Genomic DNA, 15,386 nt, shown 5'->3' with positions numbered 1-15,386 from the left:
CGGACTTTCTGGGCAAACCAACCGGACTTTCTGGGCAAACAAAGTGGACCTTCTGGGCAGACAAACTGGAGTTCGACGGAAGCTAACCAAACAGGACTGGAGTGAATCCACCTTTTAACATGAAACCAGTCTGACTGGTGCGTCTTGACGTTTGTCATTGGTGTTTTTTAGTGTTATTAAAGGTTTCCAGGAGCTTTTGGGACTCTCATTGTCTTTCTACTGAAAGTAGAAAGTTTCTGCGAGCGCTAAGCTGCATCTGAGCCTGGCTTCTGACACGAGCTGATAATCAGATTTACCCCCCTGAACCCGCCGGACTCCACAATGCTCCCCACTGTCGTCGGCCCCCACATTGCCTCTTGCCAGCGGCCCCCCTCCGTCCTTGCAGCAAAGCCAATTACACCCCACAGAAACACAAATCTCCATGTTTTAAAAAGTCTCTCTTTTTCAGGGGTTTAACCTTGTTAGGCCGTAAGCCTGGCTTTCTTGTACATCAGCTCTGTGAAGAATTCTCTGTCCCTGCAGCCTCTGGGACATAGACACACTTCTGTCTTTGCTCATAGCCGTCCGCCTGTCAGAGGGTTCACTCGGAGGCAGCGTAATTAAGTGTGTGCATGCGTGTGTGTGTGTGTGTGTCTGCTTATCGATGCTTATGTGTTTTGGAGGTGGGTGGATGGTTGAGGAGGGGGGCTGCACACGCAAGGCAGACCATCTGGGACTCGGACTAACTAATAGACTTCCTACATTCATCGAGCAGCGCCACTTGTGCGTCTCAATCAGGGAGCTGTTGAGCACAAACAGGCCCGTAATGACATTAGCCAGTTCTGGCTGTGTGAGGACAGAGTGTGGGCTGCCTGACGCCAGGAGGTCAGCCTGTTTCCTGGGGGCCTGCGAGGGCCCAGAGGAGCCCACGCCGCGGTAATGGGTGTCTGCAGAAAGTGCGGTCCAATGTACTGTCACTGCTGGAAATGCCTTCCCTTTAATTCACTTAGCTGTGACTTCTTAGCAAATCTGCTGACTAGCGTGTCATCAGAGTCAAACCTTTAAAGTTGTTTTCTCTGCTGCGCAGATTGATTTTGGGAAAGTTTGGAAAAACTTGGAATTTTACTTAAAGTATGGAAAAACAAAACACATGGAAATTATTTGTACTTCACACTTTATGAAGTAAACATAAAGCGAAGTAAACTTAAACTTACGAAGTAAACTTAAAGATTTACTTCGGCTACATAGAAAATAAATCTGAGAATAAGTTAATGTTTTTTTCTCTACATATTTATATTTAGAATATTTAGAAAAAAATATTTTCTGACTAAGTTTCTCGAAAATATTTAGAGAAAAATAAAAAAAAAAATAAATAAAAATATTTTCAAGAAAATATTTTTTGAGAAATATTTTCTAAAAAATATTTAGAAAAACATTTTCGAGAAAATATAATAAATATTAATATTTTCTCTAACATTTAGAGAAAATATTATAATTAGGCTGTTAATTTAACAACCTAAACTTGTTTTTTTTTTTTAACGAGTTTAGGTTTTATTTTATTTTATTCATTGGCAGGTTTTATTCTAAAGAAAACAAAACTTTGTTAGAGACAATATTTTTTATTTTCTCTAAATAAAAATATTACTTTTAGAGAATAAAATATTCACTAAAAATAATAATTTGAAAATATTATTGTCATATTTAGAAAATATAATATTTAGTAAATATTATTAACTACAATTCTCTAAATAATAAAAGTTGATCAGGAACGTCCAAATACCTTGGCTAGCTAAGAAATCTTTACTGTTCAGTGGAGTTAAAATATTTAGATGAATTAAATGGAAGCTCTTCCTCATGCAGAAACTTCAAAGAAAGAAAGGGATGTCGAAGTTGGCGTGTTTCCATTCAGTGAATTTATTTTTTATTTTTATTGTTAACGGAAACACAGCTTTTGTAAGTTGTGCTGAAAACCCAGATTTCAGGGTTCAGATTCAGTGTTTAGCTCTTTAAAGGATAATTTGGGAAGACAAACCTGCTGCTAAGGGTTAAATTTGCGAACTTCTGCATTGTTTGCGTATTCCGACTTGCATTGCTCCTCCCTGAAAGATTTCAGCTGCCAAAGCAGGTTGCTGGGTGAAAAGCCTCTTGTTGTCCTCCTCCATGTTTAGACATCGACGCCATTCTGGCAGAAGTCGTGTCGCTGTATGACAGGAGCGGCTTTACAGTCACAATGCTCCTCCTGATTTATGACGTACAGCTGGATCGCAGCAAAGCGGCAGAATGTCAGATAACTGGAGGAGATTCTGAATGCAGAAAGCAGTTTAGGATGTAAATGAGGCTGGAAGAGCAAGCGGGCCACTTTGTCTGACCACTTTGTTTGCAGAACCAGAGGCCGAGACAGGAAGGCGGCCCACGCGGCTCTGATGTAGCCATGGAAATGTCGCCGTTAATGATGGCGCAGCCACTCCCAGCCTCCTTTTAGCAAATGGAAGAGGTGGAGACTGGGAGTTTGAGTCTGTGTGTGTGTGTACTTGGTTAGCCACCATATTTAGAACCATTTCTGGCCTATTTACTAAACTAATGGAGGCCTAATGGAGACCAAAGCCCAGTGCTAATGCGGTTGTAAAGGGTCAGGGGTCACGTGTGAATTAGGTTTTGGTTAAGGTTGACGTTAGGAATAGTCTGGACTAGCACATAAATATTATAACTTGGCTTTAACTAATTTTGATAATTATTGAGACATTATGCAATATATTTTATTAAACTGGGAAGGATTAAATAAGTGTTCACTTCTTCCTACTCCTTTTCAAACAGAATAGTGGTAAAGAAATGATCTTGTTCTTGGTTATTTATGCAAGCGTTTTCTCTGTTCTACTGATTGCTTTTTTCTTGTATTTAAAAAAAAAAAACCTGTTTGAAATAAATAAATATATAATAATTAAGGTTAGGGAAATGTCTGGGTTATTGACAGTAACTGAATCAAAACGTTTTTTCAATAAATATATTTAAATAAAGATAAGAGCATAAATTTAAGGATGCAAACTTAAGTAAAATCTTAAAAAATATTAACATCAAATACAAATTTGTTTAACTGTATTTGTCACCATTCAGCTCAGGTTATCAATAAAACAACAGCAGGGATCTTTTACAAATCATTTTCTAACTGAGTTTATAATAAAATTAAAGGTAAACTATAAACTGCTTTTTGTGGCTATTTTGATATGATTTGCTATGTTGTTGTTATTACAGGATAGATGAACTTACAGTGTGGTGGTAGCCGCCTCTATCCCACAGAATGGCCTTGGTGACAAAAGAGATGTACATCGGTCTCTAAAAAGGACAAAGAAAAAGACCAGCTGTGAATAGAGCAACAAAGAGACAGTGATTTCAAGAGGTTGTCTTATTTTTTTGTAGTATTACAAAGGGTAGGGTAGGGTTAGGGCAACATTAAAGGTGACCTATTCTTCCGTGAACAGGTTAGGAGAAGTCAATGGGTCTTACAAAACATGTTGATTAAATTTTTTGTACAAAATTATTCTTAGATGATGAAATTTCAGCCTATTCAGTTCTGTCCATGTTGAGCTCCTTTTGAAATGAGCTGTTTTAGGAGGCTTTGTCACTTTAAATTCAAATAAGCTGCTGCTGGCCCCGCCCCCAAACTCATGAAAGCGCTGCAACTCAAGAAAGCAGCAAGTGGTTTCTGTTTGGTGAGTCAACAACAAAACTCTTGTCTTTTACAGCAGACATTGTACAAACCTGCTAGAGCTCTGCTTGGGTTGCCATGTAACGGTCAGAACTCTGCTGGAGTTGCTAGGTAACGGGCAGAACTCTGCTGTGGTTGCTAGGTAACAGGCTGGGCTTCACTGGGGTTGTGCCTGCGATTTGTGACGTTGCACTCCAATGGTTTTTGAAATGGATAATTTTCCAGACACCAAAAAACTTTAATAGCCAAGAAAAAACGTCTAGATGTTTGTTTTTAAGTGCTTTTAAAAGCAGCTAAGACCCAAATGGAGGAATAAAAAGGTGTAAATGTGAATTTTGCTTAATGGGTCCCCTTTAAACAACATAAATATGAGCATCTAATATCTTCTAGATAAAGATTGTTCAACGGCTTGACGTTGCTGGTGTTTCACTACTAAACCAACATTTTGAGACATTTTGAAATTTGTTCCTTTACATCTAATGGTTGAATTTTAAGTTATAAAATACAAGTGGGACTACTCTCCCACTTGGTCCTTTCTAACATCTGCTGCCCGTCTTTACTCAACGTCTTCAGGACAGTGTAGTGGTGATGTGACCGGTGCAGCCTGTGGAGCTGGACGCAGTGCATCAACTCATCCATCAAGATGGACACATACCGAAAACTCATCCATCTCTCTTTGCAGCTCATAGAAGCTGAGTCAGCTCAAGTCGATCCACTGCAGGGAGCAACAGAGCAGATCCTCCCTGAACTCACCCCTCATTCATGGGCTGTAAACCCGAAACGGAGATGGTGACGGGGCACAAGAGGAGGTCACAAGGTGGAGGACAATAAGACTTTATTGGTGTTTACTCTGAAGCGTGGATCGCTTGTCCGCTGAGGACAGAAAACCTGCAAGTCCAACAAATGAAGACTAGAGGGCAGCGTCAGATCTGACCATGTCTGATTGTGCGGTGGCTTTAACGTATGATTAGTTAAATTATGGCACCAGTGTCACAAACTATTCTGTCCTACTTAATTAGAGACAAAGTAATAATGACAGACAGTAAAAAGCCGAAGTGAATTGAATAAATAAAAAATGCTCACATTTTTTACCATATTTTGACGGCTCCCAATCAGCCGGTAACAAATAAAGTAATAAAGTATATTCAGGCATTTTGCCAGCAGCAGACTAATCCCACTTGATCTTATAAATCAAATGTTGTAGGTCTACAATACTGTCCATGCATGTTTATATTGCATGTTTCAATGTTCTGTACAAGGACAGAAAGAAAGCAAAACTGAAGGAGAAAGAAAAACTTCAGAATGTTTGAAAAGAAATGTATTTAGACATTCAATGTTACTAGAACCATAAAAAGGTAGTTTTTATGGTTCTAGTATCTTCAATTTTAATGTTTATTGAATATTTTTCTCTCTAACCAAAGAAAACAGTCCAGGCATGGACTTGGACACTTTACGGTTGTTTCTGAGCAATTTCTGAAAGAGTCAAGGCTCCAAGTCAACCCACCACTCCTCTGAACTGACAAGAGTAACTGTAATCTGATTACTTTACTCAGGTAACCAAGAAAGTATGGGGTTACAATTCCATAAAAATTTGATTACTGTAAAATTAACCGCAGTAGTTAGAAGTGGAGTAGTTGGAAACGCAGCTCAACAGAAGAAAAACTTGATTTTCTTAAAATATAGTAGGACAGGTTTAAATATTTAACAAAATTCATCAATAAAAGATGGTTGCATTTCATTAAATTTTTGGTGATTCAATAGTTCAATAGATTTAAAAGAGTGAAACAAAATGACCCGGTTTCATTTAAATACATTTTATTTGATGGAATATGAAGAATAAAAGGTTTATTTCTTATTCAGATTGTGCATCGTTTTTTGTAAAGTAATGAATTACTTTTAAAGATGATTAGTTATGTAACTGGATTACTGTCTTGTGGAAGTAATTAGTAACTAATTACTATTTCCAAGATGACACAGATGGTCACTGCGACCAGATCGCTGTGGGATTTTTGGGAGAAAACAGACTGGGATCACTGTCTTAAATGATGCTTTTCAACTTGCCATTTACTTGAAAAAGCATAAAAACACAATTTTTTTAATCAAAACACAAAGTTAAAGGTTTTGCCTCATCAGCTCAATCACAGCTGCATTAATTGATGGAGTTGCTTTGCCTCTGATGTCCTCATCTGACCAATCATCTCCAACAGGAGATATAATCCCACAGAGAGTTCACCTAAAGTGATTGCTGCTCCTTTTTTCCTGCTCAATCCAGATGATGAGATTAGGGAGATTCCTGGCAGATGGGGTTTCCAACGTGAATGTGTCAACAGGATGCATCCCCACTTTTAAGACTTCACCTCAGTCTGGGGAACGCAGAGGAGGCTCCTCGGGAAGCTGCCGGTTTAAGCCGGCAGCAGAGGGGAAATATGGTCAAATATGGCTGGCCTTATCAATAATGAGTAGGTGGGAAAGGAGCAGATCAAATTACCAATTTAAAAGTAATCACCAAAGTGGTTGCTGGGTCTGCGTTATCCACTCTGCTTTGTCCTCTGTGGTGATTCCTGCTGCCATCTGTCCGTCTTTCTCAGGGGAGTCCTTCCTTTTTCTCCTGAGCGCCACACTGGATGTTTTATTAACTCCATTTCACCTGATTACACCCTGCCTGGGAGTCGGCGCACATTAATAGGCATTTAATCAATGTTTAATTAAGGTAGCAGGCATGAAACACCGAGCTGAAACACTGAGCTGAGGTCAGTTGTAAGGACGCACAATAAGTACATGATTCAAACTTTATGAGCAACTTTCTGCTTAGTGGATATATTATTGAACTGAAATCCATCTTAAAAAGCGAAGACTTTACATTTTCATGTGTATTTCCCTAGAAACTAAATTTTATGTGACCGTAAACAGGCTTCAGAAGAACATGAACGTCTCACAGCAGTTCACCAATTAAAAAAAAATGTATGCCACTATTTAGAGAAGCAGCATTCAGCTGCAATGCACCACAAATCTGGAACAAACATCTAGAAAACTGCAAAACAGCCGAAACACTGAGTTCCTTTAAATCAAGGCTAAAAACCCACCGGTTTAGCGTTGCATTTGACACATAATAAATGGAACATTGACCAATATATTTAACCTGTATTAATGATTTGCAACGTTTCTCACTGTAGGCTGTATGTTGTTTCTATGACGCCTTAATTTTTGTGTTTTTATGACGTAAAGCTGCCTTGTTCCTGAAATGTGCAATACAAATAGAGCTGATTGATTGATTTATGGTTTAATTTTACAGTTGTTGAGCAACTGGAGTCGACAACATCACAATCAAGAACTTCACTGTCTTCCCATTGTCTGGCTCCATCCAAAGTGACAGACCAGTTTCCTGCAGCCATTGTTGAATTGCGGCTGTCTTGTTCTGGTGCAGAGTTATGACGCATGTCTCAAGTCAATAGCCAATAACTGCGTTTCCATTACAAATGTGATCATAACTTGGTCAATATTCCACTAATATCGAAAAAAACCCACAATTTCATAATTGTGGTGTTTTATTAAACAAGAAATGTAATTAAAATCACATGTGAATCAGTTTGTTAATGCGATAAGTCATGTAAAAAAAAATAAAATAAAATGCCGCGCCATCATCCTTCAACAGCTTCCTGTTGTCTTCTTCGTCATTTCCACCTGTAGTAACAGCTGGTTGTTGATTATATGACAGGCGTGATGGGAAAAAAGTGTTTGCATTGAGATTTTGTGGTATACATAAATTTCAAAACAGCTGGAAAACCACCTCATCCAAATAAGAAAAGGTTGTTTTTTATCTAATTTGGAGTGTTTCCATAAAGCAAATTGACTTTCATATTTCCAATTTGCTAAATTTTACAGTCAGTGGAAAAGCATCTAATGATGTAAGAGTCACATAAAATATGACATGGCCATCCTGACTGCAGAAAACTACTGGAAAAAATTGTTTATGCTAAAGGAGCTTTGCACCTGTAGCAGTATTTCTGCTTGAAACTTTCAACAGATATTATTTATTCTAAGTCTGAACATAGCAGGCTCGTCTTTTAGAAGTGAGTAACTGGAACTGCATGAGGTCAGGAAACAGAAATTGAGTCCAAAGAGATGACACACTCTCCACAGGATGGTGGAAACAAAGCGCAGGAACAAAGCAGCATCCCGTTTAGAATCGACTGATGGAGCTGCTGACTTATAAATGAGAACAAAAGGCCTGGATGAACACCTCAGCATGGCTTAGTCCAGGTTACAGCCAGAGACGGAGGAGAAAAGGAGAAAATTGAGAGAGAGAAAGCTTGGGGTCAGCCATAATGAGCCATGAATGTGAGCATCCCACCAATCCTGTTTAAAGGGGTTCATCCCTGGAAGGTTTCCTGCCCTTCACTGCAAAAACACAAAATCTTACCGAGTAGATTTAATTTAATTTTAATTCGAATATCGACGTACACTTAAAGCTGCAGTAGGTAGTTTATAACAATTTTTTTAACATATCTGTTGTTTCTCCTCTACTAGCCAATTGAACAGCACGTACACTGCGTTGATTGACAGCGTTAAGACGTTCCTCTTGGATCTGATTGGCTGTTTTTGATCAGAAGCGGTGCATTCTTGTAAATGGGAAACTTTCAACTACGCAGTTTGTTTTAAGTCAACAATTCCTTAATATTGATTAAAAAGTATTAATTATACTTTCAGATTTTTTTACTTATAATAAGACATTTTTCCCATTAGTGAAAAAATAATAAAGCTTGTATTTTTGATCAAATTGGGTAGTAAGTAAGCTCAAGTACAGCAAAAACACAAAATATTATCAAGTATTACCAAGTGTATTTGGTCAATTCTAGTGAAAATATCTTGGTACAAAACTAATTTACATGCAACATTTAAGCAAGATATAACAGTTGACATTAAGTCAATAACTAGTAAATATTGATGAAAAAGTGCTGTTTTCACTGGCAGATTATTTCACTTATAGTATGGGAAAATATCTTGTTATAAGTGAAATAATCTCCCAGTGAAACTCGTAATGTTTTTCAATCAAAATTAAGGAATTATTGAATTAGAACAAGCTCATATTTCTTGCTGAAATAATACAAAACTAAGAATCTGGTTCAGATTTTGTATTTTTGCAGTGCTCCTCACACCGGCGGTTCTGTGCGCACACTTTGGGGTTCGGGTCAGGGGGCTGCAGGGACTCTGTGACCCTGAAATGAGCCGGGGAGCCCTGCTGGTAGGACAGAGCTGCTTTTCTGCTTTAATCTGCAAGCAAGAGGATCAATATGGTTACTATTGGTGGTGAGATTGTGTGCAGGGCAAAGCGGGTCCAGCCATTTATGAAGTCTCACAGGGGGCTGGCGCACCCTGACAAAAGCACAGCTCTGCTACCACAATGACCCAGGAGACACTGGCACACTGGCGACTAACCTACTTAACATTCATTAGCTTCAGAGAGGGGGACAGATGCTCATGTCCTCGACGTGGGGCTCATTTGACGTGTCTTTTATTCAGGATGCTGAGTTGTGGAGAAAGACCTGGGTGGGCATGGAGAGACTCACCCGGTGCGGCCTGCGGCGTCCAGAGCCAGAGCAGTCGGGTCGCCTGGCAGGGAGAGACAGAAGCCTCCTCGGGTGCTTGAAATCCTGGTTTCTGCTCCGTCGGCGTTCAGACAGAAAATCCAGAGCTCCTCTCCTTTCAAAAGAAGACATATCCAACAAGTTCTAGTATTTGTGTTTACATTTTTACGCTTCTGAACACATAAATATACTTTTGACTAATATTCCCTTCTAGTTTAAAAGTAAAAGAGCAGAGTGAACTCTCTCTGTGGGAGGCTAAACATGCAGACGATTTTAAATAATAATCTGTTAATAATTACCACTCAGACTCTCAGGCATGTTTCCCTCAACATTAAGTAACAGAGGTTGGGCCTCTGACAGAAGTTGGGTAGTAGCTAGTTTTGACACACAATGTACTTTGAGGAGTATTTTTACTTTTACTTCAGTAATTTTACTGTGAAGTATCACTACTCAAGTAAAATTTCTGGTTTCCCCATCCACTGTGAGTAACTTCACTGAATGAAGAACAAGCTTGTTTTAAGCAAAAAATCATAAGTTTTATATGAACATAAGCTGATGTTGAAAAAAATCTTATTTTGTACGATGAGTACTAAGGCCATGCGAAGAAAATAAAAAAATAAGCTAAAATTAAGAGACTAAAGTCAAAATATTACATTCAATTCATTTTATTCTTATTACAGCTTTATTCTCGTAATATTACTTTATTTTTGTAATATAACTTTATTATAGCTATAGTTACTATTCTCACTTTATTTTTGTGATATGACTATTCTCGTAATGCTACAAATGGTCATTAATTTGATTTTATTCTCATAATAGTACGACTTTATTCTGGTAATATGACTGCTCTGGGATTATTTAGATTTTATTCTCATGATACTATGACTTTATTCTTATCAGTGTAATATTTCTAAGTGTGGCCCTAACACTGTCGTAATTTTGTAGTTATGTTATTTGTAAGAAACACTTTAATTGTAGCTTTAAGTGCCAAAATTTCCACATAACTTTATATTTTGGTCCGCCTCGTTAAGTAATCTTTAAATGTTAAATGACTGGTAAAAGGCAACTCAATTACTCAAGTACTGAGTAATTAATTTAAAAATCAAATACTTTTTGACTATCGAGTAATTTCTTGGACGGCTACTTTTTAAGTATGTTGAAGTAGTGCGACTCTTACTTGAGTACAGATTTTGAGTACTCTACCCACCTCTGTCCTCCAACGTTACTTTTCTACCTCAGACAAACTTCATCCCTGTGTTTCTGTCACATATACAGAAGAAACGAGGGCAACAACAGAGCAGCGCTTTGAATTAAACAATGAACAGCTGTGCAGCCCGGAGTGACAGAGTCCAGAGCAGAAACCAGGAGCAGCTGGAGAGAAAGACAGCTTTTCAACCTGACTCCAGACGCAACACGGATCAGGTTCTGGGCTGCCACACAGCGGCATAAATCTCCTCTCCTTAATTACATTAGAGGCGCATAGTGGCGAGCTTTGTGATAACAATGGAGCCTATCGATTCCACAAATCGGAGGCAGCCGTGGTCGGCCTGTGCGCTCCGAGAAGCTCTAGATCTGCATCTCCAATCTGAGCTCATTACGAAGAGTGAGCGTCGGGCGGGATGCAGCGCAGGAAAGTTCTTGGTTTAATATTAACAGGAAGAACGTGGAGCGGTTTCTATGGTAACCGGCAAACAGCTACACTCATGACACAAAATGTGTTTCTGCTGGAAAAGCAGGGCAATCGCATACTCCCACCAGATATTACAAAGTATTTTTGGTCTGGTTTCTAGTGAAAATATATTAAATAAGACTAAACTAACCTACAAGTAACTTTTCAGCAAGATATAACTCATTTTAAGTAAATAATTCCTTAATATTTAATTTCCCTTTGAGATCAAGAAAGCATTTTTGAATTGAATTTGACCTGAATAAGTGTCAATTCAAGCCAAAGTTGTTGTTTTTTTTCCTTTTTGGTTCTGAAGGGTTAATATTGAGAATAAGCTTCTAAGAGACGCCACTGGTTGCCATGGTGATTCCCTCCGTTTCTCACAGAAAACTTGAAATAATTTCAAAATATGGAATAATTTTGAAATGCCAATGGAATTAGTATATTTTTTAATCAATATTAAGGAATTATTTACTTAAAACAAACTCTTCTGTTTTGCTGAAAAGTCACTTTTGTCTTATTTCAAGCGCACGATATTTACATGAATAGACCAAAGATATCTGGTAAGATTTGGTGTTTTTGCAGTGTTCTCATCTCTGTCCAATCTGACCAAGGGAAAAGATTTATTTATGTTTTTCCAAAGCAAAAGGTCCAACACAACTTGAATAAGCTTCTTTTGACTTGTGAGATCAAGACCTCTCTTTAACATCTCCCTCCATAAAGCTGACTCTGCCTGACATCTCTGTGTTGAAGCTGGTGGGGGCTCTGCAGAGCAGGTCAGCATAATCCAAATACCAGAGGACTGGTTGCTAGGAGACGGCAACGGAGAAGTGTCCAAAAAGAACAAAAAGCTGAAAAGTCCTGATTCATTGGGCAAATATCTTCAAATCTAAATATGCAAAACAGAAAATCATAATTTCAAATACATCAATTTTAATGAAAACTCATTTATAACATGAGTTTTTTTTTGTCTATTTCTCAGTACAAATTCAAATCCCATCATGTTACAGTAAAGAGAGTATTGGCATACCCTGTTCATTATCCACCATTATATTTATTCAATTAAGAAATACTTTATTGATCACAAAGGGAAATTAAATGTGAAATAGATAAGGGTGAACTTTTAAAGATGACCTGTCCAACTCAGTTTACACTCACATTTGAAAATGGTTACAGATGCACAATTATAGAGGCGTACATCTTTAAAAAGTATTAGTAGAGCCTCCTGCACAATGAACAATAATTCAGCAAGTGGTTTCTGGATGGTAAGTCAACAACAGAACACTTTTCCAGTAGCCATTGTACAGCACATACAGTGGTAAAATCAGCTGAACAATCCTGCTGGAGCTCAGCTTGGGTTGCTAGGAGATGAGTGGAGTTCTGCGGGCGTTGCTGGCTAACAGGCTGAGCTTCACGAACTAGGCGAAGAGCAATGCTAATGTGTGACATTACGTTCTGAAGATATTTGAAACCGCTCATTTTCAAGACACCAAAAAACATAAGTTTATTGCCAAAAAAACCACCTAAAAAAAAAAAAAATCTATAGAAAACTGCTTTTTATATTTACTCTGGTTATCTTTCTCACAGAACAGCCAGAACAGTATGATAGTGACACCAAATCTAATCAAAAATAGCTTCTCTTACTGGTAGGTGATATTTACTGGAGTCATAAAAAACACATTTCCTCACAGCGCCCAATAGGAGCAAGGATACAAATTCTTGGTTGTCAATTAAGAAATGTATTCCTAGACACAAGTAATATTTAAGCACAGCCTTTTAATGAGCATGCTAACAAACACATACGCCAGCACACAAGAGCTGACAAAGCTTTCCACAAGACATAAAAATACAATTACAAGAGCTATCATGCTGTTTTAAGGAAAGCTGCCCTGCCCACCACACGCTGCCCTTTGTCAGGAGCGGGACGGACAATCAAGGAGACGTGACCTGCACCGGCTGCTGTGGGCAGCAGGCCTGACTCCAAACCCCGGTTACCATGCCATGCTGGGAGCCTCCGCTTGTCCCCTGGTTTAGCGCCGCTATTTTCTCATCTCATCAATCTGTCAGCTAAGCCGATTGACGCAAGGCACAATATGGCCGCTGTATTTTATTCAATCTCTTACAATATGGTCTCAACATTTCCAGATTAGTCAGTTCACTCACGAGGGCAGCTCCCCTGGTGAGGAGTAGTGGCAGTGGGTGTCCTCACTGCAAAAACATGAAATCTTACCAAGTATTTTGGTCTAGTTTCTAGAGTACATATATTAGTTCCCTTGAAATGAGACAAAACTAACTTATAAGTAACTTTTCACCAAACTATAGGCGCTTGTTTAAGTCAATAAACCCTTAATCTTAATGAAAAAGTACTGGTACCATTGGCAGATTATTTCACTTGGGGAAAATGTCTGCCACTGGAACCAGTACTTTTAAATCAATATTAGGGAATTTTTTACTTAAAATGAGCAATATCTTGCTTTCAGGCAAGCCACTACTTATTCTGCCGCTTTCCTTCATTTTTGAAAGGGGACCAATGCTACCTTGAACAGATTAGGATAGGCCTATACAAAACATATTCATTACATTTTTTGCACAAAATTATTCTTCTTCTGCTCAGTTCTGCCTACTTTTAACTCCTTTAAAAACTAGATGTTTTAGGGCCTATTGTCACTTGCAATCCAAATAATTTGCTGCTGGCCATGCCCTCCAAATCAACGTTTACACTTGCTTGTGAAAATGTTTGCAAACAGATATGCAATTATACAAACTTACATCTTTGAAAAACAGAAGTGGAGCCTCCTGCACAACAAACAAGAATGCAGCAGGTGGTTTCTGGATGGTAAGTCAACAACAAAATTCTTGACTTTTCCAGCTGCCATTATACAGCGGTAAAACCAGCTGAAAAAACGTGCTGGACCTGCACTTATGTAACAATGCAGTTTCTGTTGATTTTGACTCAATATTTAGGAGGTTTTTTTAAAACACACACCAAAAAGTCATTAATTTACTGTGCATTTAGTGCTTGGGCTGTTTTTAGAAGCAATGTCAACCAAAATGGGAGTTTATAAACATGCAAAAGGAGAATTTTGTACAATAGGTCCTTTTTAATGAAACACCAAACAATGTTAGTTTCAAAATGATTTAAGGAAAAAAAATTGAAAACCACGGTAAAAGAAAGAATACACTCACAGCTCATAAATTGTTCAAAATTGAAGTTCTCTTGCAACTTTTCCTGCTTTTTTGACAGATTTTACATTTAAACCAATCAGTAAAGACATTATTGTGTAAATGCTGGCCATCTGTGTAAGTTTACAGCACGAGTTTTCTGAGAACAACCGTGGACTGGACTCGCTTGAGAGCCGACCATTCAGTTTATTTTCAAGTAAGGATGAAAGAAAGACTCCAAACTATGTATGTCGCCTATTCAGTGGTGACGCTTTTTAAATGAAAGGACAGCAGAAAGAGTTGGGGACGGGGTGGAGTGCTGCATAAATTTTACATACACAAGGCCTCAGACAAAGTGATTGTTGCTTCCCTGAAACTTTTTTTTCTCCCCCTCCTCCAGCAAACACTTTCCCCGCTGAATAGGCACCTATTAGTGACTCCATTATGGGCACAGGGCCCTTGAATGGCTCCTCACTGTGCGTCTTTATCATAGCCGTGCCCCCCTTCCTCCTGCGGCCCAACCCAGCTTCCTACAGCCTGTTTTGATAGGTGATGATGGGTGAAGTTGGGGGGGGAGGAGAGGTGGCCTGCCACTTTCACTCACCCTTGTGTGCTCCAGGTGTGGTGGGTTAAGCGTAGCGCTTCACAGCTTCTATTGTGCCACGCACTTTTTCCCCTTCACCACTTATTCAAGGAAAAAAATGGCTGTGTTTTACATGCATTAGCCGATCCCCTCCTCCCTGAAATGAGGGTGGAATCGCTGCACACTGCCTCGGAGAAGCGTATTGTTGCTGGATTATTCAGGAGTTAGCTGAATGAAAGAGGCAGGCAGAGAGGGGTGTCTGTACTTTATCTCCAAGGGAGACAGTGGCTAAAGACGGAGCTTCTTTAGAGGAGTGAGTTACTGCGGCGAAAAGCTCAGGAACACCTGCAGGACACAAACGCCTCCATCCAAAATACAGTAAACCAGCTTCTATTCATCAGGTTGAGGGAATGGTACAAAATATGTAAAGAAACTTCAACTTTTAGAATGTTTTCTATTCACTATTCAATAATTATTACAGTCAGTAATTATTATGCTGCCTCATACCATCTGATTTTAGATGGTGGAAATTTTTATTAACAATATAATAGATAATGCAATTTATAGTAGGTAATATTTTATATTAATCACACCGAATTTTATTTAATTTTGTCCCCACGGTTCTTGTGGGTTTCTTGCAACAGTGCCATCCACAGCTGGGCTTTCTTGCTTGCATTTGCTTGGGGAGCACGCTCCTCAAGCAAATGC

General features: G+C 38.7%; 1 protein-coding gene across 6 annotated transcripts in view; it reads right to left on the bottom strand.

Moving 5' to 3' along the window:
- Window positions 1–15,386, bottom strand: part of LOC103140261 (hyphal wall protein 1) — a 78,172-nt gene that overhangs the window by 47,058 nt on the left and 15,728 nt on the right. For all 6 annotated transcript variants that reach the window (XM_016673057.1, XM_016673058.1, XM_016673059.1 and 3 more), the window contains 2 exons: window positions 9,250–9,382; window positions 3,244–3,309 (listed from right to left, as the gene is read on the bottom strand). In XM_016673057.1, the coding sequence (XP_016528543.1) occupies window positions 3,244–3,303 (60 nt within the window). In that variant the 5' untranslated portion in view covers window positions 3,304–3,309; window positions 9,250–9,382. The remainder of the gene's footprint in view (window positions 1–3,243; window positions 3,310–9,249; window positions 9,383–15,386) is intronic.

The sequence above is a fragment of the Poecilia formosa genome, unplaced genomic scaffold (genome assembly GCF_000485575.1).
Source record: "Poecilia formosa unplaced genomic scaffold, Poecilia_formosa-5.1.2 Scaffold69, whole genome shotgun sequence".
NCBI classification, from domain to species: Eukaryota; Metazoa; Chordata; class Actinopteri; order Cyprinodontiformes; family Poeciliidae; genus Poecilia; species Poecilia formosa.
Note: the sequence above shows the minus strand (reverse complement) of the source record. Positions and strands in the feature narration are given on the sequence as shown.